Below are 23245 nucleotides of genomic sequence, written 5' to 3' on the forward strand. Positions count from 1 at the left end.
CCAATGAGAGGTGATGGACCCAGAGCAGGGGAGATGTTCACATTTTAGATCTGGGTGCTAACTTTTCAGTGTCTTAGTGGTGACATTTCAGGCATGGTAATAAGCCAATGTGGGAAAGGGAGGCTGCTTCTGGGGAGAAATCAGCCAGGTGGTCAGGATAGTCCCCAGACTCACACTCGGTAATGACCTTCAGAAAACACAAGAATCAAGGTGTCCAGAGTTGCCATTTAATGCCCAATTATCACAACACAAGGAGGTTTACATGGTGCTCATCAAGGCAGGACCCAGGGAAAAATCAGACCAGAGGGAAGTGACCTGTACAGAGTCCCAGCACGGGGACCGAGTTCTCTTGGGCCTAATTACCCTCGAGACACACGTGCCATATTCAAGGCTTCTTCACTCACCCAGGAGCCAGCAGGCTGGCTGGGCTTCTGGTCACCAAGGGTCCTCGTGGGAGAATGGTGTCCCAGGATGAGGTGGGGACCCTGGGACACGATGAGAACCAGAAAGCTGTTTGCAAACAACCCCAAAAGGCTTTCACTTCAAATGCACTAAAGCCACACGATGCTCAGATGTGCGAACACCCAAACGATTTCACTGAAAACTACAGGCTGTGCAGAACTGAGGCTGAGAAAACTTGGGGAGGGAAAGGAAAGTCAAAACCATCCCAGAACCAGCTTTCTGAGCTTCACCACCCCCCACAGCTACACCAGTCCAACCACAGCACTGCTGTGGAGAAGGGACACCACACTGATCTAATGAACACTTTTCATGGGAAGGGACATGGGAGCATGTCCCTGGTTTTAAGAAATCTCTTTGAATCTCCAACTCTACTGCACAACTTAATGCTACCGAGTTCCCTGGAGCCCCCGAACCTTTGGTGCCCCTGGGGACACAGGTGACTTGTGGGCTGCCGATGGAGCTGGGGAAACATCCTGACAGCAATAACATATCTCAGAAAGAGGCTAGGTCTCAAGTTTACATGTGGCCCCTAAAGGAAATTCCAGCCAAAATGCATTCTTAAAGCACCTGACGGAACTCGAGAGGTTTCAAGTGTCACTGGCAAGAAACAGGCATGGGCTTGTGTCCCTCCCAACCCCCCTGCCCCTAGCCGGAGGCTTGGCCTAGGCGGTCCAGCCCCGGGGGCCAGGCAGGGTATGGAGGGGATAGCACAGGACAGGGGCAGCTGCTCAGGGTACAGGCCATGGGCCCAAGGGGCAGCCCATCTGTCCAGCACTATGGCTGGGAATTTGGGGAATGAGCTTGAATTCTGGCCAGACTTTGCCATTAAACTCATTCCCGGTGGGTCCTGCAAGCCTCTTCTCCCCTTTGTCTGCTTTAATTCCAGGAGAACACTCTAGACAGAGCCAAAGGCATGGAAGTCAAACGTCTCTGTCTTCAGAGATGGGGCACGGCTAAATGGCAGCCCAGAGGTCTCAATCTCTGGCCCCACATGCCCCCAACCAGATTCCATGCAAAACTCCCTCCCCCTGCCCAAGGGCCAAGGTAGTCCCTTGACCCTGGACATACTGGGCTTCGAGACAGGCTTCTGACGAGCCCCCTGTGAGTATCTGGGGAGCTTCTGCGAAGCATACAAAATTAGCCCTGTTCACAGCACGAGGCATCTGTGACCTGTTGACCACTCCTGAGAGGGCAGTTAGGGGCCCGGGAAGTTGAGAAAACGACAAGGCAAGACTGTCCCCACGTGGGCCTTAGCTCCCATCAGACCCCCATGTCCGAACAAGTCTACCTCCCAAACTTCAGATGCCAGCTTCTGGTCAGCTCGAGAGCAATCCCGTGAGGCCAACTTCATATTTAAAACCAACTTAATGCTACAAACTCAAAAAAAGAAAAACAAAAGTGCTGCCCAGCTGAGCCCCTGAGGAAACCTAGCTCCCTGAGGGTGGGTGGTGGCCCTTTCAGACCACCGTCCCTGGCTGCCTCTCTCCAGAGGGCACAGCCTTGGTTCAGCCCAGAGCAGCCCCACCCCAGGTTGGGTGGGGAGGAGAGCTGATCCCCCCACACCCAAGCGGGCTCCAGAGACACCTTGGGATGGTCAAGCCATTCCGGGGCGGGGAGGGGAGAGAGGAGGGCAAGAGACCTTCTCAGGACCCTATGCCTGAAGAGTTAACGTACACCCATCGCCCCACTAGCTGCCAAGGTCTGGTGTGCACTTAAGACTGCTTCCTGTCAGCCCTTCGGCATTCCTGTGACAAAAGGAGGCAAAAGGCCACCAAGTCCTGGTCACCTCTGTCCTTGGCTGGGGAGGGGGGGGGCGTGGCGGAGAGAGGGAGGTCTTTCTGTGTGAGAGCTGGTGGGGAGAGGAGGTCCTTAGAGAATGACTGCCTCCAAGAAACAAAAAAAATCCCTCCAGGGAAGGGGGAGACTATACCAGCAGCTACCAGAGGGGGTGCTTTCTGGCATTCTCTTGTTTTCATCCCACCTGTCTCTTTGGGGGGGCTGCCACTCCCTCCCAGGTCCTCACTGCAAGACAGCACCTGTCCCAAGCGAGAGGCAGAAATAGAGGAAGGGTGCCCTCGGCGCCTTCCACGTCCCTGTCCGTGTTTCCCCGGGAGCTCTTCTGTGCCGACTCCCTGCAAGGTTGATTTTCACGTCCCGAGGGAGAGGTAGGGGATTCCATAGGAAGTAGGTTTCCAGAACTGGAGCCTCGATGCCGCCTACCCTGGGGTGGCTCCCTGCCGCCATCTCTGGGACAGAGGAGACCAGGAATCCAAGGCTGGCACCTCAGCTGGAGATGCCACGCCACCACGTACTAGAATCACGAGCCCTAAGTGCAAGTAGCGTTCTAGCAGACGGGACGGCCCCCCAGAGACCCAGCCCACTGATGTGGGGAAACTGGGGAGTTGGCCTGGGGCTCTGGAAGCCCTGGCTTGCCCTTGGACGGTGGACAGCTCCGGGCCTGTCTTGAGAAGTCTTACTAGAAACTGGAATGATCTCCCTGCTAAAAACTCAGGGAAGACAAACAAACAAAACTCAACCTGAAATAAATACAAAGGCATTAAGTGCTTCTTGATAAATTCAGGGTCCTAATTCCCCCTCAAAAGGGGGGGGGGGCCGGGGCCCTTTCCCTGGACCTGGTTGCCTCACCTGTGGCTCTTCGCATGAGAGGTCAGAGGTCAGAAGCCGGATGGGCCTTCCGGGCTCAGCTTCCCTTAGGAAGGAGGGGACCCAACCTCTGATACGCTCCTCACCCGAATCCCCTACATGGCCCCCCGAGACAGCTTCGGCCGGCTGGGGGTAAGAAAGGAGAAAAGGAGACCCCCGTACCCTGAGGACGGCACCTTGTGTCCCACGTCCCTGTGCGGGCAGAGGGCCCGCCAGTCTGTGAGGAGGTAGAGACAGGGGCGGGCTGCCGGGGGCAGGCAGGGCCACTCAGTTAATCAGCAGGTCCCCGAGGTCATAGGAGTCGAAGAGGTCGCTGATGCCCTCGCCCCCGTCCAGGCCCCACAGGTAGTCGTCCTGGTCCAAAGGCGGGGAGAAGCTGATCAGGGGGGAGCTGCACGGCAGGGTGGGGGACAGGAACTGGTCCTCGGTCTGCTGCAGAAGTGGGTGTGGCAGCTCCAACATGCTGTCGGTGGCCTCCAGGGGCACAAGTGGCAGTGGTGGTGGCGGAGGCGCTGGCAGCTGCAGGGCCTGCTGGGGAGTCAGCGCTGGTCCTGGAGACAAAGAGACAAAGGTCATACCCGGGCCTGTTGCCCCAAAGAGTCTGGTCAGACCTCGGAGCACAAGAATAGCCCTCCCGTCCTCTGGACGACCGTGCGCCCTTCTCCCTGTGTACCTTCCTGGTACCGCTCTAGCCACTGCCCTCATTTTCCTACCCTCCCTCCCCTCCTCTCCGAGGAGATGGGATCTCCAGCTCTCGAAACCCCACCCTCTCAGGGCTCCTGGCTGGCTCAGTCGGTAGAGTACGCGACCCTTGACTCTCGATCTTGGTGTTAAAAGTTCAAGCCCCGCGTTGGGTGTAGAGATTACTTAAAAATAAAAATCTTGCAAAACCAAAAACAAAACCCAAAAACCCCTACCCCCTCTCACCATCAAGTTCCTGGCCCCTGAAACCACATTCTCTGTTTCTTGCATCACCAATCTCTCTCTCTCTCTCTCTCTCTCCCAGATCATTCCCATCATCACACAGACACGCTAATGACTCCTATCTTTAAAAAGCAGCCTCCCCGGCCTCATGACTCTCTCCAATTCCCAGCCCAGCTTATCGCTCCTTTTCATAGCAAAACTTCTCAGCAATTGCCTGTGTTTACCCTCTACCCCCTCCAAATGTATCCTCTACCTGCCCGCCACCCTTCACTCTTCCACTGAGGTCTGTCCCCACCACGCCACTGAACCAGTGGCCTCACGTTGCCGAACCAATGGTCAGTTCTTGGCCTCGTCTTATTTGACCTTCCAGCAGAATCTGGTGCCGTTATTCACACCCTTCTGGAAACACCTCTTCACTTGGCTCTAATAGACTAGAGTCTCCTGGTTTTCTTCTTACCTCCTTGGCTACTTCTCCTGTCCCCTTTGCTCTGTATCCTCCTCTTCCTAACTTCTAAGCCCTCAGTGCCCCAGGGCTCCAGCCTCAGACTCCCCTCTCTGGCTGCACATCTCCTCGGGTGACCACAGCTGCCCCTTGGCTTTCAATCCCGCTCCCAGTGGACGCGTCTGGCACAGACTTCGCCCCCGAGCTCTCGGCTCCTGCAACGCCTCTGCTTAGAGAACCGAGGTACCCCAGAACTTAGCACGTCAAAACCAAACACTCCTGGTCTTCCCCCCTCAGTGAATGGACCACCACCCACTCAGCTGCCTAAGCCAAAAGGCCCAAGAGTTGCACGCAGTCCCGCCATTTCCCTAGCACCCAGCCTGGCAGCGAGATGGGTCATTTCCACAACTGAATGAATTCTGCCAGTTCCACGGGGCCTCCTTACCAGTCAGCTTGCCTCGACCCTTGAAGTCTGTGTTCTAGCTTAAAAAGGGCTGGCGGAGGGGGTGGGGGGTGGGGCGCCTGGCGGGCTCAGTCGGTTAAGTGTCCAACTTTGGCTCAGGTCATGATCTCACAGTTTGTGGGTTCGAGCCCCACATCGGTCTCTGTGCTGACAGCTCGGAGCCCAGAGCCTGCTTGGGATTCTGTGTCTCCCTCTTCTCTCTTTGCCCCTCGCCAGCTCATGCTCTCTCTCTCTCTCTCAAAAATGAATAAAAATTTAAAAAAAAAATTTTTTTTAGTGGGAATTGGAGCGCCTGGGTGGCTCAGTTGCTTAAACGTCCAACTCTTGATTTCAGCTCAGATCACAGTCTCATGGTTTCTGAATTCAAGTCCCACATCGGACTCCACACTGGTAGCACATAGCTTGCTTGGGATTCTTTCTCTCTCTCTCTCTCTCTCTGTCTCTGCCCCTCCCGCTCTCCTTTCTCTCTCTCAAAATAAATAAGTAAGCATTAAAAAAATTTTTTTTTTAAATGGCTGGGAATGAAATCCAAGTTCAACCAGTGCCAAGAAGGCTCTGCGTGATCTGGCCCCTGCCTGCCTTTCTACTCCCTCTGTCCCAGCCTCGCTCCACTCACGCTCAGCCTCTCCAGCCACACTGGCCCCAGCTATTTTCCAGCACACCAGGTGCATTTCCACCTAGAGGCAAAAAGGCGACTTCTTACACAGGGATGAGGAATAGGGCACCAGAACCCGCCCCACCCCCCAAAGATATCCTGATACCCAGAATCTCCGTTTGAGCCATGACTTAACCCCCAACCATGCATTCCTTGGAAAATACAGCTGTGCTGGTTTGTCATCCTGCCTGATCCTGTGTCTATGGGCAAGCGACTTAATGTGCATGAGCCTCTGTTTCTTCACCTCTAAAATGGGGATGATTCTACCCACCTCCCAGGGTTGTTGAGAGGATTCAATGATAAGTGCAAGTAGAGGGCAGCTTGTCTGAGTGCTGCCCTGGTCAATGGTAAGAAGAACTGTGCTTTACCAAGGGCTTACCCTGGCTGGCTGGGCTCCCAGGAAGAGGTGTGTTTGACCTCCTGGGACACTCAGGTGGCCCCGAAGGAGGCAATATTGTGACCCCTATTTACAGATGAGGAAACTGAGGCTCAAAGAAGTCAATTAAACATATCTGAATGGAAAAAAAGTGGAGTATTTTTTAGCGTGTTGCAGAGGCCTGCAGGGAGGTGTTCTAGTAAAAGGCCTGGTTCGGGAGGAGGGGGAGGACCTGGGCTCGGACCCCAGCCCCGCCCACCCCACCGGGTGAAGCCCCCGTTTTCGTCGAGAGGAAGAATAAGGCTCCAGCTCGCTGCCGTGCTGAGCAGGAACGAGACAACGTGCGTGAAAGCCTCCGCTGGGCCTTGGTCTCCTGCACGGTTATCACCCCCCAGAGGGAGCCGTTCCTTACATCTGGGCCTCCGCGCACTCGGATGGCTCAGACTCACTCCTCTATCTCCAAACCGCACAGAGCAGGCGCCCGGTTCGTATAAGCTTTTTCAAAAATCGCATTCACGCTGTGTCACTTTCTGTAAACCGTCCAGGAACGTGAGGGAGTTTTAAGCGTCCCAGTTTTTAGAGACGTGAGAACGGGGGGCTCCAAGGGGCCACCGTGACTCGCCTACAGTCACCAAGTCACAGCAGGTGAGGTGCAGACTCAAGCCCGAGTCTCTCAGAGTCATCTCCTGTGCTACAGCTACATCTAGGTTGACCTCAGAATGTCAGAGGTGGGGAAATGTCAGAGACCATTCCAGAAGCCCTTCTGTCCAAAGCCCTTCCGTTACAGACGAGGGAAACCGAGGCCCCAAAGGGTTAGTGATTCCCCTGCACGATGCCAGAACCTGGTTGCCAAGACCATTGCGGCCTCCTCTTTGGATGTGGACCCTGGTGCTCAGACCTCAAAATGACTCTGCTTCGGGCCAGAACGCGGAGTGTGTGTATGCGCGTGCGTGCCGGCACGGATACCTTCCAGAAAACACCCCCCCTGCTCCCTTCGGCAAGGATGTCGCCAAGAGACCACGTGGCCAGCATGGTTGGTTTCTGGGCTGGCTCCACCACCGACTGCTTTGCCAGCTTCTACCCCTTCTGGGAGCACAGCTGATCTGTAAAACTGAGGCAAAAACCTCGCCCTCGCTTATGTTGGAGGGTCCCCCGCCTCTGCCCCAAGTCTCAGAGGACATCCGAAGCGAAAGTGGTTCTCACTCAGGAGAGACGCACACATGTTGACAGTGAAGTGCGAAAGCAGAGCGAGGGAGGAGAGAGAACAGGGTGGGGCACAGGTCTGGAGCGGGAGATAGACACTGGGAGGTGCCCAGAGGGACAGATGGCTGGTGCCGGGAGAAGCCCGGATCCCCGGACCAGACCAGGACACAGGAGAGATCAGCTGGGGGTCTGGGCTCTTGTCCAAGCTCTGCCGCCAACCTCTGTGTGACCTTAGGGAAGTCACTTGCCTCTGTGTGACCTTAGGGAAGTCACTTGCCTCTGTGTGACCTTAGGGAAGTCACTTGCCCTCTCTGCGCTTCAGTTTATTCATGTGTAAAATGAAGGGCTGAGTTATATCAGCGCCCAGCAAACTTCTGTAAAGGACCGGATGGTATTCTAGGATTTGCAGAACACTTACAATCTCTGTCACACAGTCACTTTCTTCCTCTCCCCCAACTCTTCAAAAATGTGAAAGCAATTCTTAGCTCATGGGCTGCTTAAAAACAGCCTGCAGGCAATAGTTTGTGAACCCTTGAGTTAAAGAAATGGAAGGGGCGCCTGGGTGGCTCGGTCGGTTAAGCGGCCGACTTCGGCTCAGGTCATGATCTCACAGTCCGTGAGTTCGAGCCCCGCGTCGGGCCCTGTGCTGACAGCTCAGAGCCTGGAGCCTGTTTCAGATTCTGTGTCTCCCTCTCTCTCTGCCCCTCCCCTGTTCATGCTCTGTCTCTCTCTGTCTCAAAAATAAATAAACGTTAAAAAAAATAAAAAAATTAAAAAAAAGAAATGGAATCCATGTCTGTGTTCTGTGGACACCCCACCAAGCCTCCTCCGTCAGACCAGCTTGAGCTCTGGCTTCTTTAAACACCAGGGTTCTACTTAAGGGAATTCTGCTGCTAAGAAAACAGAAAGTTGAACACTGGCCTCCACAACCTGAAAGGATCTGTCAGCCTGACCTGATGTGTGATCCCAGTAAAGGGCATAAACCATCCTGGAAGAAGGTCCTTCCCGGGCTCCCATTTCTACTCCTTCCAGACTCCTTCCCTGGGACTTCTCCCGCCTCTTTGCTCATGACTCAACTCATGCTACTTCCTGTCAGGTATAGCCAGCTTTTTTTTAGCCGTACAGCGACCTCCCAGCCAGGGGTGAGCCTCTCTAGTCAGGAACCCCTTCCTCGATTTGTTCTGAGCCTCGTGGGGAGAGGCCTGGGAGAGGACATGGGGAGAGTCACATCACCTCTATGCCTCAGTTTATTTACCTCTAAACTGGGGACAAGAACACCTGCCTCAACAATGGCTGTGAAAAGTAATGTGATAATAGATGTACCTGATACAGTCATGGTTTAAAAAAATCTTAGTCATGGGGCGCCTGGGCGGCTCAGTCCATTAAGTCTCCGACTTTGGCTCAGGTCATGATCTCACAGTTTGTGAGTTCGAGCCCCAGGTCAGGCTCTGTGCTGACAGCTCTGAGCCTGGAGCCTGCTTCGGATTCTGTGTCTCCCTCTCTCTCTCTCAAAAATAAACATTAAAAAATTTTAATAGAAAAATTAAACATCTTAATTATAACAAAAAATTAATAAAATAAATAAAAGATAAAAATAATTAATTAATTTTCCAAACTCCCAGGGGCACCTGGGTGGCCCAGTTGGTTAAGCGTGTGACTCCTGATTTCGGCTCAGGTCGTGATCTCCCGGTTGTAAGATCGAGTCCCATGTCAGGCTCTGTGCTGACAGCACGGAGCCTGCTTGGGATTCTCTCTCTCCCTCTCTCTCTCTCTGCCCCTCCCCTGCTCATGCTTTCTCTCTCTCTCTCAAAATAAATAAATAGGGGCGCCTGGGTGGCGCAGTCGGTTAAGCGTCCGACTTCAGCCAGGTCACGATCTCGCGGTCCGTGAGTTCGAGCCCCGCGTCAGGCTCTGGGCTGATGGCTCGGAGCCTGGAGCCTGTTTCCGATTCTGTGTCTCCCTCTCTCTCTGCCCCTCCCCCGTTCATGCTCTGTCTCTCTCTGTCCCAAAAATAAATAAAAAACGTTGAAAAAAAATTTTTTTTAAATAAATAGATAATTAATTAATTAATTAATTAATTTTAAAAAATCTTAGTTGAGCCTTCCTTCAAACATCTGTAGTTCCCATTCACTGAGGGCTTACTGAGTGTCAGAGGCTTTGTCGTTCGTAGTCACCACGGAAGTGTGGCACCAGCCCTAGTGGCAGTAATAATGACAAGACTAGTTAGCCGTTACTGCCTGGTGCCGTTCTAAGTGCTTTGCCTATATTATTTCCTCTAATTCTCACACCCTATTAAGTAGATCCTGTTAGTTACTATGCCCAACTGACAGGTGAGGAAATTGAAGCAAAGAGAGGGTAAGTGACTTGTCCAAGGTCACATCGCTGGTGACTGGAAGTGCTGGTATTCAGACCCAGGACCCCTCTGGCCCAGAGCAGCATTAGCCTCCCCCCTGGGACAAGAACACGCATGTGCTCTATAAAGTGTGACGTGCAAACACACAAGCGGGGGAGAAGGACTGGACCCCTCTTCGCCGCCCAACAAATGTTGACATGGAAAAGGAAACGCGAAGGCTGGTTGCTCTCCCCACCTCCTGTCCCTCTGGACAGAGGGTCCTACCTGGAGAGGCCATGGGTTCTGTCATCCCAGGGTCAGTGCTGCTGCTGGGCTGGGTGGAGTCAGGGATGGGGCCGAGGGGGGAGGGGGAGGGGAAGGGCTCCTTGGTCGGACTGTCCGGCTCCTGCACCTCCTCTGGGCACAGGTAGACTTCGATGGGTCCCTGCGTGCTCTTCAGATATATCTGCAGGTTCTCCTGGAGGAAGAAGAGAAGCCAGGTCATGGCTCTGGGCAGCTGGGCACTGACTCATGGGTCGGGGTGGGGTGTATGGATGGACACCCACGGCTCCCGCCATCCACGTGAGCCAGCGCAACTCCTGAGCTTGGCGCTGACGCCTGCCCTGTCTGACCTGTGGTGGGCCTCCGCTCTTGCTGCCTGTCCGGTCCCCAGGTCCCCTTCTTTTAGGGAGAATATCTTGATTTTCCTTTGGGAAGCCACTCCTCTCCAACTCATGTACTTTGGGGGGACAGCACTCTTCCCCACTCCAATGGGTGAGCTTGGGGTACAGGCTGGGAAAGCCACCGTGATGGTGACTGGTTCAGGGTAGCGCACGACTCAGGTCAGTCCAGGAGCATCGGACCCAGGACTCGTGCGGGACTCGTGGGAAACGGAAGCTCCCTTCCCACTGGGGTCACCGAGCTGGTGGTTATCATGAAAACTAGCTTTGCCACCAGAAAAGGGGAGCCTGCCTTAATGGAAGCATAAAGAATGGCAGAGAGAGATGGAGAGCATGGGGCGAACTGAAAGTCATAGTTTGAGCTCCTGCATCTAGCCTTGCCTGCAATCCCCAAGTCCTTCCTCTGGACCTGTCACTTGCTTCCCCTTAGTCCCCTCCACCCCCAACTTAAGCCATTTGGACTCGGCCTTCTGTTACTTGTAACAAAGCGTCTTGATAACTTGGCCTTCCCGCCCCTGCTTCTTCCCTCCATGATTAACTGCACACATGCTATTCCGACAGGCATTTAGGTCTCCACCCGGTGCACCTGCACTGCCCTCTGCCCACCCGTTTCCCCTGACAACTCCTGTTCATGCTTTAGGACCCAATTAACCTGTAGCCATCTATGGACTCTTCCTCCAACTGTCCTTTCTCTGGGCACCTGGAGTCTATAAATGGCAGGATGACTGCTTGCTTGGGTCTTTTTCTCACTAGGTCCCGAGCTCCTCCAAGACAGAGGTGGGGCCTCCTTTATCTTAATGTCCTTCCATTAAACGAATTATTTCTTGAGCATTTATTATGTGTCCAGCTCTGGGCTGGGGGGGTACCACAGGAGCGCGGCATGCTTCTGTGGAGCTTACACTCTAACAGGTGAAGCAGAACACAATCACAGAATCACTAATCACCCAGCAAACGGAGGTCAAGGGTGGTAGAAAAGCACAGGTAGTAATGAAATCTGGGGGGGGGGGGGGGGGGGGTTGGTAATCAGGGAAGGCTTCCTTGAAGAAGTGATGTTTGAGTTGAGACCAGTAGGATGAACAGCAGTAAACCAGGCAGAGAAAGAGAAGAGCATTTCAGCTGGAGGGAACAGCCTGGGTGAAGGTCTTACACTGGGGACGAGCTTAGTGTGGCGGGGAAGCTGTAGGTAAGTCAGTGTGGCTGAAGCAAAGACACCATGGGGCAGCATATGAGAAGAGGTTGGTGAGGTCAAAGCACAGAGGACCTCATAAGGAAGTATTAAGAATTTCTGGTCTTTCACCTCGCCAAACACAGTTAGCAGGAAAGGATTACTGTGAGCGCTAACACCACGGTGTATGGGCACATGTATGCGTGTGCCCAGAAATGTTGGGGGCCGTGGGATGCAGAAAGATACCAGGAACGGAGATTTTCTCGGGCCAGCATCTGATGCCTGTTGCCCTTTCCAGCTTCTGCCATTTCTGCCCCCAGCTCGGGGACCACTGATCTTGTAATGGGTACCAGAACGGACCTGGGAAGCTTGGGGTCAGGCAGCACCAGGGACAGAGCATACAGAGCAGCCCGGGACCCTCCTAACCCTGCTCTCCACCAAATGCTTCCCTCTCACCTCGCTCCTGTCGGGCACTTCCAGTCTTGTCTGAGGAGGGGCCTTGACAACGATCACTGTCTGCTCCTTGAAGCTTCCAACAGCACGGATGTCCTGGTAAGTCACATAGGCCAGTGTAGGGGCAGGAGAGTCAAGAGAAGTAGCTGGTCACAATTCAAACCCCCGGCCTGCCAGCCTAAGCCTCTGGACATCTCTTTCTCGGTCCGTCTACAGCTTAGAAATAACCAAACACCATAACCTGTTCTTGTACAATCATAGGCTACCCCACATCCCTTTTGAAAACAAACAGGAGGGGCGCCTGGGTGGCTCAGTCGGTTAAGCGGCTGACTTTGGCTCAGGCCATGATCTCGCGGTCCGTGAGTTCAAGCCCCGCGTCAGGCTCTGTGCTGACAGCTCAGAGCCTGGAGCCTGTTTCAGATTCTGTGTCTCCCTCTCTCTGACCCTCCCCCGTTCATGCTCTGTCTCTCCCTGTCTCAAAAATAAATTAATGTTAAAAAAAAAATTAAAAAAAAAAAAAAGAAAACAAACAGGAGTATACATCATTTCTTAATGCTGCCTCATAACGGTTTTTTATGTAAAGACTTCACCTCAGACTGTATCATTAGCTCTGAGACAGGAGGGCTCCGTCTTATTTCTTCATGTTTCTCACAATGCCTAGAATCCTTCCAAAAACACAAAGTCAGATCCAAAGACCAATTAGATGGTAGAACCATCTGATTGGGAAAAGTGTATGAAAAGCCTTAGCAAAGCCCATGCTTATAGTGTCAGTCCTAGGAATCCAACCTAAGGAAATAAGTAAAAAATATAGGAAAATGTTCTCTCTACAAAAATATTCATCACAATGCTGCTTTATAAAAGCAGAAATCTCAAATCAATCTAAGTGTTGACTCTAGGCCTTAACAAACCAGAATGTGGTCTGAGTAGGACATTCTCAAATCATCCTGAACACGAGGTTAAATCCTATGAGACTGCTGTTTGGCAAAAAATGGTCCAATAGCAACACGTTCATGGATCAAGCAAATAGGAAGGATTTGTAACATAAAAATGGTCTATGGTGATAGAAAGCAGGATATAAAATGTTACATATGGGGCACCTGGGTGGTTCAGTCAGTTAAGTGTCAGACTTCAGCTCAGGTCATGATCTTGCAATTCGTGAGTTTGAGCCCCACATCGGGCCCCTTGCTGGCTGTATGGAGCCTGCTTAGGATTCTCTCTCTCTCTTTCCCTCTCTCTCTTCCCCTCTCAAAAATAAATACTTAAAAAAAAAAGTTATGTAGGGGCGCCTGGGTGGCTAGGTCAGTTAGGTGCCCAACTTCAGCTCAGGTCATGATCTCGCTGTTGGTGGGTTCGAGCCCCACATCGGGCTCTGTGCTGACGGCTCAGAGCCCGGAGCTTGCCTGGGATTCTGTGTCTCCCTCTCTCTCTGCCCCTCCCCCACTCGCACTCTGTGTGTCTCTTGAAAATAAATGTTAAAAAAATATTTTTAAAGTTATGTATAGCAGGCACACACTACATTTAATAACCCGTGCCCTTGTGTATGTATAGTTAAGAAACAATGGCTACATTAAGGGAGCACCTAGTTCTTTTCTCCATTTTCCAGATTTAAGAAACTGGACTTACTTTTATAAGGAGAGTAACTTCGATAGGCTCGTGAGGACAGGCCACCAAAGAAGGAAGAAACAGATATGCCAGCCCCCGAGGCTGAGTTAGGCCTTGCAGGGAGGTGCTGCCTCAACTCCGATAAGGCCCTGCTCCCTGACCTCTTCCCCCCACCAAACAGGATATCTCTTGTTGGCCTTGTCCTCGGTCAGGTGCTTGAAGTTCAGAGAGCAGGTCTGGATGAGCTGGTCCAAGGCCTGCTCCGTGCTCATCAGCTCCTTCAGCTCCTGCCCCAGCTGCTGCCGCTTCCCAGGTCGGGTCGGGTCTTCAAACATTCCCCTGCCTCTGGGAACAGAGCAGTCCCCCAGTGTCAGTCTCAGCGCACATCCAGGAGCCCCAACCCCAGGGCGGCTGTGCAGGCCTAAACGGGCGGTGCAAAACCCCAGGATGGGGCCACTCACACGGTCTACAACGGCGCCCCCTGGGTTGTGCAGATCAGGGGCCCTGCCTAGCTCCCGGGGAGCTGCTAGGAACTGGAACTTGAGGTCTGAGGGTTGGGCTAGGGAAAAGAAACAAATCAAGCCTCACCCCACTTTGGGGGGCTGTCAATGCCTATGCCACCCCCCCCGCCTCCCCCAAACGCCTTGCCTGGGTTCCCTCGGGGTCGCGCCAGGGGCTGCAGGCCCGCTCTGCTCTCTGTAGGAGGAAAGGAGCCTGGCGGACTCCTACCTCAGAGCTGCAAGGAGTGTGGGTTGCTGCAGCCCAGCTCCCAGAGGACTTTCCTAAGCTGGAAGAGGGGAATCTTTGGGATCCCAACTCAAGAGGATCTGGGTCCTCTCTTGGGCCTTTGCGTGTCCTAGAAATCATTCTCCACGCTGCCCCAACCTGCTTTCCCAGTATATTCCCGGCATATACATCTGTCCTTCCACCTCCCTCTTAAATACATTGGCTCTGCTCCCGGCAGGTACGTGAGCCTATCGGACGCCGCCCTGAGCTCCAGCCCCGACACACCCACTGCATACCGTGCACCCCGCACCTCCACCCGCAGCACGTGCACCCACTGGTGCCATCGGCCCCAGCCCAGGCACTCACACCCACTGGATGTTGTTCTTGGCCTTCTTACGGATGAGCTGGATGCCCTCCAGCACGTTGGTGATGTCATAGATGCGCCGCTTCTGCACGTCCAGCACCTCAGCCGCCCAGTTCAGGTCCAGGACGCCATCCTTGGACTCGCTCAAGAGGTAAATGAACTTCTTGGTGAGGAGCCCCAGCGACGTGTCATACCGAGTCTTCTCTCCAGGGGACTTGGGGGCTAAGAGGAAAGGGGCCCAGTCACAACCTCTTCCTTTGATCTGGACCCGTTAAGTACCACCCTTCGCATGAGGGCTGGAGCAACCACTCTCCAGTTTACAGAGCACTGTGAGGCAGGAGGTCGTTCGCCACCACCATCCAGGCAGGGACCCTGATGCCTAGAGAGGACACGTGACTTGTCTGAGGTCTCGCAGGGGCAGGGGCGCGACTGGAAACCAAGCATCCTAACTCCTAGTTCACAGCCCCTTTCCATTATAGCTTAGGGCAGCCCTAGAAACACCACCTCCATCAACACCAACAAATAGTTATCGTGTGTTGGTCACCGTTCTAAGCAACTTTCCATATACCAGAAATTTAATCCTTGCAACACCCTCTCAGGCTGTTGCCTGAGAGGCATCCCATCTTACGGGTGAGTACACTTCAGAACGGACAGGTGAAGGAACGTGCTCAGCTCAGTCGGCTAGAAAGTGACAAAGCTGATTTAAATCCGGGCAGTCCGGCTGCAGTCTTCCTTCTTAACCATCACCCTATCCCGCCAGCTAGGTCAGGAATCGAGGATTACGGTAGGGAGAGAATAACGGGCTGGGATTCGAGAACATTTGTATAGAATCGCTTTTTCTTTCCATGTGCAGCCCAATGATTATCTGAAAGGAATCAGCCCTATACTATCACACCGGGCAGGCGCATGAAAAAAGATCCTTTCTTAATGAGGTGGATGTCCCAAGACCACATCTCAGCTGCAGCATCTTAAACCACAAGAAGACTTCTGCAAATTTAGTGACTTGCAAGTCATATAGCAAGCTAGTGGCCAGACTAGTTTTGGAAACTGAGTTTTAGAGAGTCTCAGATTCCTCCGGAAGGGGACTTTAGAATCCCCCAACACACAGATGGCAAGCATTTGGCACACAGGCTGTTTTTGTCAGGTTTTGCACCCTTGACAGACATTGCTGACTGATCAGTGCACTTAGTACCTTTCAATAAAATGATCCCGGCAGCCTCTACCAATCAAAGGGAGAGCAAACTTTATTGCTATTCCTGATCTCAATGTGTTTCATTTTATAGATGAGACAACTAACGCTCACAAGAGGAGTGATGAGTCAGATCAGGGCAGAACCTTGTCCAGACCCCCAAATTCCTTTTTTTTTTCATTAAAAAAAATTTTAATGTTTATTTATTCATTTTTCTGAGAGAGAAAGGGAGAGAGAGAGAGAGAGAGTGAACAGGAGAGGGGCAGAGAGAGAGAGAGAGGGAGACACAGAGTCCGCAGCAGCCTATGGGCTCTGAGCTGTCAGCATAGAGCCCGATGCAGAGCTCGAACCCATGAACCATGAGATCATGACCTGAGCCAAAGTTGGACACCTGACGCTTAACCGACTGAACTACCCAGGTGCCCCAAGATCCCCAAATTCCTGCCCCTCATGTTTCCCACCTGGTCACATAACTTCTTCATTAGGTCTCTGACCCCACCCCCCCCAAATTACTGTTCCTCTCTAACATAATTTCTAAAACTCCAGCTGGAACCAGGATATTGACTGAAAATACCAGCAGGCAGAGGCAGAAATTCCCTGCAGCTTAACTTTAGGAAGGCACCACCCGGGCAGCCCCTGGATCTTAAAAATCTCTGAGGCCACGCGGGTTAGACCAACCCAAGTTTCACTTCCCTTTGAGTCATTCATTTAGCCCTCTGCATGTGGGAGAAAGACCCTGGATTCTTTCTTTTAAAAAAGATCAGACTGCAGGAAATGTAATTTTTTTTTTAATAGTAAGCTCCCAAGTAAAACGCTGGTCATCACGTTCAGGTCACGAGAGCGGTGTGCAGTGTGGGAGAAGCAGTGCTAGCTTGGCTTTGAGTCCTGACCCCACTCACCAGCAGTGTGACCTTGGGTAAGTCGCTCAAGCTCTGCGTCTCAAGTTGCCTCATCATTGAGAGGGGGACAGAGCTACCTACTGGCAGGGTCCCGTGACACAACCCAGAGGAAACTACTTTGTAAACTGGGAAGTGTGCTACAAATATCACTCCTGATGATTCAGGCGGGGCTGCTGCCCTCTGCCCTTACCCATCCCCCATCCGGGGCCCGCCCTTAGATGCCCAATCGGCAAGGCTTACTTTTGGGGCTGGGGAGGCCGTCCAGTCTAATGCACTTCCCCTTGGGGGTCCGGAATTCAGGGACTGCTGGCTTCCCGATCCCCTCCAGGTCCAGCTTCCTTTTGGCCTTGGAGAGAGGAGAAAGAGACAGGGTTTGAGAATCATTCTTCCTTCAGCCTTTCCCCAAGTTGGGGCCAAAGCATGGAGGCCACCAGCAGCTACTTTCTGTGCCTCAGTTTACCACCAGTCCTGGTGAAAACATCATTGCACTTGGTGAGGAAATAGGAGGGGTTCAAAAAGTGAGCTTTCATGGGAAGGAAATCCTATTTTTTTTCTTTACCTTTTTTTTTTTTTTAGATTTTATTATTTAAGTAATCTCTACACCCAACATGGGGCTCGAACCCAAAACGCTGAGATCAAGTCACGTCACACGCTCCACAGACCGAGCCAGCCAGGTGCCGCAGGGAGTCCTATTTTCTGAAGAGCACACAACACTCCCATTCTGAGGTCCATGCTCTTGAAGACTATGGAAGCCAGTCCAGCCGAGAGCCCGGGGTTTCTTAATAACAGGCCCCAAGGTCACTTCTATCGGCACCATGCCCAGAGGATGATGCGGGGAGGAAGGAGTGGGTAGGACCTAAACCACACCAGGCTGGGGAGAGCCTCCCGCCTCACCAAGTGCAAAAGCAGCTGGCCCAGCCTGCCCTGGTGCCCATCACAGCCCCACAGCTGGCCCTTATCAGGGTGGGGCTGGGCATCCGCCCAGGCCCAGGGGACTTCCTGGCTCAGTGCCACACCCCAGGGAGGTGCCCACATCGGGAAGCAGAGCAAACATTCCCCACCCCCATGTTTGGGCTCCGGCTCAAGGGCCCCAGGCCCTCCTGAATAGACTCCATTTGCCATTCTTTGCTGAGAGGGGCAGACAATGAATCCTTCCCCTGCTTCTCAAGGACGAACAGCTGAGGTCCCCCTGCTCCCCCTGCCTGTTCCCGCCAAGCTTGGGAAACACCTGCTGGGGAAATCAAACCACAGACCCGTCTGCTCTTCTCCACCCCACTGCCACCAGGCCCCAATTAGGCCCAGAAGCTGCACTGGCCCGGAAGGGGCCTCTCTCCTGGTTAGGGCTGGGCAGGGGCAGGGCTAGGGCACTAGGGCACGGGGGCATAAGCCAGCTTGGACTTGAACCTCCCGGCTCCTTCAGGGACTCACTGTGTCTGTGTGTGACTTGGGGATGTACTCTGCATCTAGGAGCCTCAGTTTCCTCCTTGGTAAAATGAGGCAGAAATCACCTACCTTGAGGGATGATTACAAGGAATAGAGGAGCTAACTCCTGCAAAGCGCTCACCCTGTGACTCAGACACAGTAGGTGTTCAGAAAATGCAGAGTCCCCTCTCTGAAATCCAGGCTTGGCCTCTTCCTTGACACACCCTTCTGGGGGCCACTGAACCCATTTCCTTCCTCTCCCTCTCCCCCCAACCGCCCAGACACCCCTAAGCTGGTCAGGACAGAGAAGCCTATTTTAACCTTTGACAGTGAGGTCATGCTCGGCAGGGCTGAGACTAACTGCTGCTGAGCACAGCTGGGCTGACAGGTGTCGGAGGTGGTGACAGCTCTTCCTGCTGTCAGTTTCCCTCCCCGCTCCTGCCTCCTCCAGGAAGCCTTCCCGGACTGATTTCAGGAGACCTGCTCCCGGGTTTGAGGAGCCTGGATACGATGCCACTCTCTTCCACCCCTACCCAGACCTGGACGCGATCCAAACACTTCCCTGCTCATTCCTCTTGAAGTCTCTCTGGGATATTCTTTTTCTAACCTTTCAGCTGGTGAGATCCTAGATCCCAGGGAATGTAACCCATCTTGTCTCTAGAGAAAGGCCCGGTCACTCACTGAGACCTTCCACATGCCCTGGGCTGGGCCCCAACCTTCATCACCTCACTGAGTCTCCCCAGCACCACCAACCCCCACTTAACAGCTGAAGTAAGCAGGACCTGGTGAGCTCCAAGGCCTTTATCAATCCTGATTGAGGTTGTCCATCCCAGCACCCTCAAGAAGGAAGGCCAAGAGCAAGGAGGGGAAGGGAAGCCAAGCTGAGTTCTACCTGAGGCAAAGGTGGGGCAGCCCAGAGTCTCCCCAACCCCATCCACCTCCCCCACCCAACAGGAGCCAGGCCCTGCTGAGTTCACAGAACACTTGAGGAAGAATCTCACCACCTACAAGGTGGGGAGAAGGAAGGAAGGACCTTGAACAGAGTACCTGCACTGGGCCTATCACGTGCTCATCGGTTCTGCAACATCAGTGTTGGCAATCCCTCTTGGCAGACGAGAAATGGAGGCTCAGAGAGGGTGAGACACACGCCCACGGTCACACAGACAAAGGGCAGAGCCAGAGTTTGAACCCGGGATTGTCTGACGCCAAAGTCACATACCAGGCTGCCTCAGCTCTGTCCCACACACATCCCCCCAGAATTTGCTGGAATTTGAGCCAAGGCCCGGCTGTGCCCACCTGCCCCCATTATTTTATACGCCCACACCAGTTCCCTCCCTTCTCTTACTCTCCCTCACCCTTATGCTATACTCCAAGTGTTCCTAAGCAGCAAAATGTCCCTCATCCAAGGACATCTCCCTGACACCTTGGGGCACTGCCCAGAGAAAAGTCAGCCCCTAGATGGGCCTGAGCCTGCAGAACAGAGGCGGCAGAGGACAAGCCCAGGAAGATGAGGGCCAAGGGGGCCCTGAGCACAAACCTTGGAGTCAGACCCATCTGGGTTCCCATCCAGGCCTCCCCCCGTCTCAGCTGGGTGAGCTCATCAAGACAGTCGACCTCTCGAGCCCCACCTGTAAAATGGGGATAATCTGCTCCCCCGCGGCTGGGGATTCAGCAACAGTGCAGCAAAGCGCTTCGCTCGCACAAGGAAGCGGCTATCACTAAGGCACGAGGGGCACCAGCAAGGAGAAAGACAGTTCAGAGGTAAGCTGGAAAGAGACGGAGATGTGCCAAGGGCAAAGGCCAGCCTGGCTCTAACCTGGACCCTCGTAGGCAGCCCCTTCGGTTGTTTCCTAAAGGCCTGATCAGGATCCGAGCTCCCCTGCCAACCCCAAAGGACAAAAGCGAAGCTCCTTCCTCAGGCGGCCCCAGAAGTGAGAGGGTCCGAGACCACCTGGCACAACCCCACCATGGGCAGCGAGGTGAGGAAGCTGGGGCTCGAAGGAGGGGAGCTGACTTGCCCGAGGGCACACACGGGCCGGAGCCAGGGTTCTCCCAAGCCCCAAGTCCTCATTTAGACGGCGGGGGTAGGAACAAGCGTTCCAGATCCCAGCTCTGCCACTCGGTACCCTACATCTCCTCCTCTGACCTGGCTTGTATGGTTGTTCCTTAAAATGTCCGTTTGCTGTCATGGCTCTCAGAGGGAATTTGGAAAACGTAGACAAATTAAAAGGAAGGAGGACTGTGCACAGAACCCCACCCTCTTCACGGATTCCCGCGGGAACGAGACAGAACAGCGTGATGTGCCCGGCCGGAGGAGGGACGCCACGGAGGAGCACCGCAAGCCTTCCCCAGAGGGTGCTGGAAAGAGCCCTGGACAGGAAGTGAGGAGACCAGGGCTCAGGGCTTCGTTCTGCCATTGAACTTGGTTGCCACCCCTGAGGTCCTTTTAAACAGCAGCTCCTCAACAAATCCTGCTCACCCTGCACTTTGCAACCCGGCCACAAAACAAGCGGCCACACCCAGGGTTGGGTTTGGAGCTCTTCCAGGTCACACCCTGGTAAAATGAGTAAGCAGGGGGCCAAGCCTGCCCACAGGCAGGGGGCCATGGGGCATCCCACAGGAGAGGGGGCTCTGGGCCCGGCAGGCCTTTAGGGCAGTCTGATGCAAGGAGACTCTCCCACTTCTTGGCTTGTGACTTGGACAAGTGACTTCACGTCTCTGCTCAGTTTCCTCATCTGTGAGATGCCTCATCCCAGGCATCTTGGCCAAGATAACAACGCGGAGGGTGCCAAGCAGTGCCTGGCACACGAGAGGCGTTCAGTAAAAGAGGGCCATTCTTGCTGTGATCACTGAGCCCCTCTGGGAGGGAGCTACAGACAGATGCACTCGGGCTCCTCTGGGAGGGAAGCAGTTCAAAACCACAGCTGTTACTGAAACTCAGCCACTGAAACTCCGCCTGAGCGCCTGAAAGCAGCTGGCCAGAAGAGACTGCGCCCGCCACAGAGCCCCCTCCCCTGGGGGCACCCAGCTCCTAGGTCAGGCTGCACTGGGGAAAGTTAAGGCTGCAGAGAAGAGACCCAATGATCACCAGCCTTGGTCATACATCCCCCTGAATGACCTTGGACAGATCACATCCCCACTCTGTGCCTCAGTTTCTCCCTGGGGCTACTAAACCTTCTACTTCACAGGGTAATGCTGAACATAAGAGAGATAGCCGGTCTCAAGTTATCTTTGGCTGCTTGGCCTACAAAATGGGAGTAACACCCCTGCCTCCTTCCTCCTAGTTAGAAATCACGTGCAGGAAGGGGCTCTGAAAGGTTCAAAGCCTTGAGGATGGGCAAAGCACAATTTCAGTAGCAGGGAGTGGTAGCCACTGACAGGGAGGGCTGGGGGTCCGTGCCTGCTCACCGACACAGGTCTGAGCAGATGTCTGTATGGCAGTGTGGGTGGGTTGGTCTTAGCTCTGTGCCTGAACTTATTCACCACTCACCACTAAGTAAGCCTACAGCACCCCCATTTCCCCTCCCTGGAGCCTATTTCCAAAACCCAGGACCTGGAGCTGGAAGTGACCTCAGATGAGTTAGCCCAGCTACCCCATATACACATGCGTTTTCAGGCAAAGGAAATGTAAGCCCAGACTGGTGCCAAGACTGATGCAAGGCCCCACTGAATTAGTGGCAGTCAGGACCAGAAACCAGGTTCCCCACCCCCCCCAGTACCCCCAGGGCTTTTCCCACCCCACCTACCCCCACCCTATGATTGTTTCCCTTCTCAAGGGCTCCAGGAATTCCACTCCCACAAAACACACCCTGTACCCGGTGCCACACTTTGGGCCCTCCCTGGCAGTGGCCTGGGGCTTGAGAAAAGAACAATCTGAATAGGAAACCCAAGGGGCTGCCCTCAAGTTGCACCTGCTACTGGCTGGCTGGGAGGGAAGGCTGGGCCTGGGGGGAGACCTAGGGCAGATAACTGGGAAAGAGTTGGCTGTATGGGAAATTTGGAGTCTGTCCAAGGCAGACTGGACCTGAAACACAGCCCCCACCCTTGCCCTGTTTTTTTTTTTAAAGTCCCCACTGTCCTTAGGTCAAGCCCTGAACCTGGACAATACCAGATGCCCGGTAGGAGTTTCTGGATCCAGCAATGAATGAATGGTGGCAGTGTTGCCCCCGTGGACTTCCCCAAGGTCACACGGTGCACTGGGGGTGGTGGGTTGGGACTCCACTCCAATAGATGAGGTTATTTCATCCCAAGTCCGAAAATGAAGGGCTCTTCTGCTCAGGTATGCAGGGCAGTGGGTTGTTCTGGAAGCCGAAAGCTCTCATTTCCCTCCCCAACTCGACCTGCTTCGCTCAAACTGGGTCCCAGGCGCCCCTCCCTCCTTTCCCACACCCGCAAAAGCACAGGGAGAAGCGGTGGGTGGCGGTGGGGAGGTCCCCAGCATTACCGGCAGCCGGCCAGCCGGCACGCATCGCACAGCTTGGCCCTCCGGTCCGTGGGGGGTGGCGTCGAGGCAGGTGCCGGGCGCCGCAGTGGGAGGCACAGTCTGCGGGTACAGCGAGGTGTAGTAGGTGGTGGTGGCCGGGCAGAGCTGGGGGCTGCTGAGACCGGGCGGCCACAGCTCTGTAGGGCTCATCGCGGGCAGTCCCTTCGAGGGCGGCCCGGCGGCTGGAGCCAGGGCCCGGGGCCCTCGCAGCATGGCGAGCACAGCGCCCCCTCCCCAACCGGGCCTGGCGCGCCCTCAGGCACCTGCGGGCTCCGGAGCCCGGGGAGGCTCACTCGGCCGGAGGCATGGCGCGGAGGCCGGGGGAAGCCGCCAATGGACGCCTGTGGGGCAAGGCCGGACCCTCCCCTCCTGGCCCGCGGCCGAGCCGAGCAGCGCTTGGAGATCCCCGCTTAGAGATCGCCCCGCGGCGGCGGCGGCGGCGACACGGCCAGGGGCTGTGCCGCCCCGAGGGCGGCGGCGACCCGGACGGCCCCGCGCCCCAGAAAGGCCTCGGCGCTTGGGGTCCGGCTAGCTCCCGGGAGGGGTCTCCGGGGTCGCCGGGGGCTAGGCGGAGAGGCGATGCGCTCGGACCGGCGAGGGGGGGGGGGCGCGGTTGCACCGACTCCTTCGCGCCTGGCTCTCTAGTCCCCGAGCCTTTCTGTGCCTCTTTTTTTTTCTCCTTTTTTTTTTTAGCGCCAAACTGCGTGCCGCGAAATTCGGATCTCCCGCGGAAAATGCCGC

General features: G+C 54.5%; 1 protein-coding gene across 3 annotated transcripts; it reads right to left on the reverse strand.

Moving 5' to 3' along the window:
* Positions 1-205: 205 nt before the first annotated feature.
* On the reverse strand, positions 206-23245 carry E2F2 (E2F transcription factor 2). 3 transcript variants are annotated; one of them, XM_042996543.1, is made up of 7 exons: positions 22466-23245; positions 16840-16945; positions 14514-14733; positions 13608-13766; positions 11823-11937; positions 9807-9999; positions 206-3677 (listed from the first exon to the last, which is right to left on the reverse strand). In XM_042996543.1, exons 1-7 carry the CDS (start codon positions 22715-22717, stop codon positions 3394-3396), a joined length of 1329 nt encoding a protein of 442 aa, XP_042852477.1. In that variant the 5' UTR covers positions 22718-23245; the 3' UTR covers positions 206-3393. The 3 variants fall into 3 exon arrangements, with proteins under 3 accessions (XP_042852477.1, XP_042852479.1, XP_042852478.1); XM_042996545.1 differs by lacking the exon at positions 22466-23245 and adding an exon at positions 18914-18975; XM_042996544.1 differs by lacking the exon at positions 22466-23245 and adding an exon at positions 17494-17779.

This window comes from Panthera tigris, chromosome C1 (genome assembly GCF_018350195.1).
Source record: "Panthera tigris isolate Pti1 chromosome C1, P.tigris_Pti1_mat1.1, whole genome shotgun sequence".
In the NCBI taxonomy this organism is placed as follows: domain Eukaryota; kingdom Metazoa; phylum Chordata; class Mammalia; order Carnivora; family Felidae; genus Panthera; species Panthera tigris.

Bases quoted from the DNA above. Each gene is read 5' to 3' on its own strand.
- E2F2 (XM_042996543.1), bottom strand. From the start codon at position 22,717: ATGCTGCGAGGGCCCCGGGCCCTGGCTCCAGCCGCCGGGCCGCCCTCG. The intron at 16,946-22,465 runs GTAATGCTGGGG...CCTCTCTCCAAG, and splicing joins TGCCGGCTGGCCGGCTGCCG to GCCAAAAGGAAGCTGGACCT. The intron at 11,938-13,607 runs ATATCCTGTTTG...TCCTGCCCCTAC, and splicing joins GAGGACAAGGCCAACAAGAG to ACTGGCCTATGTGACTTACC.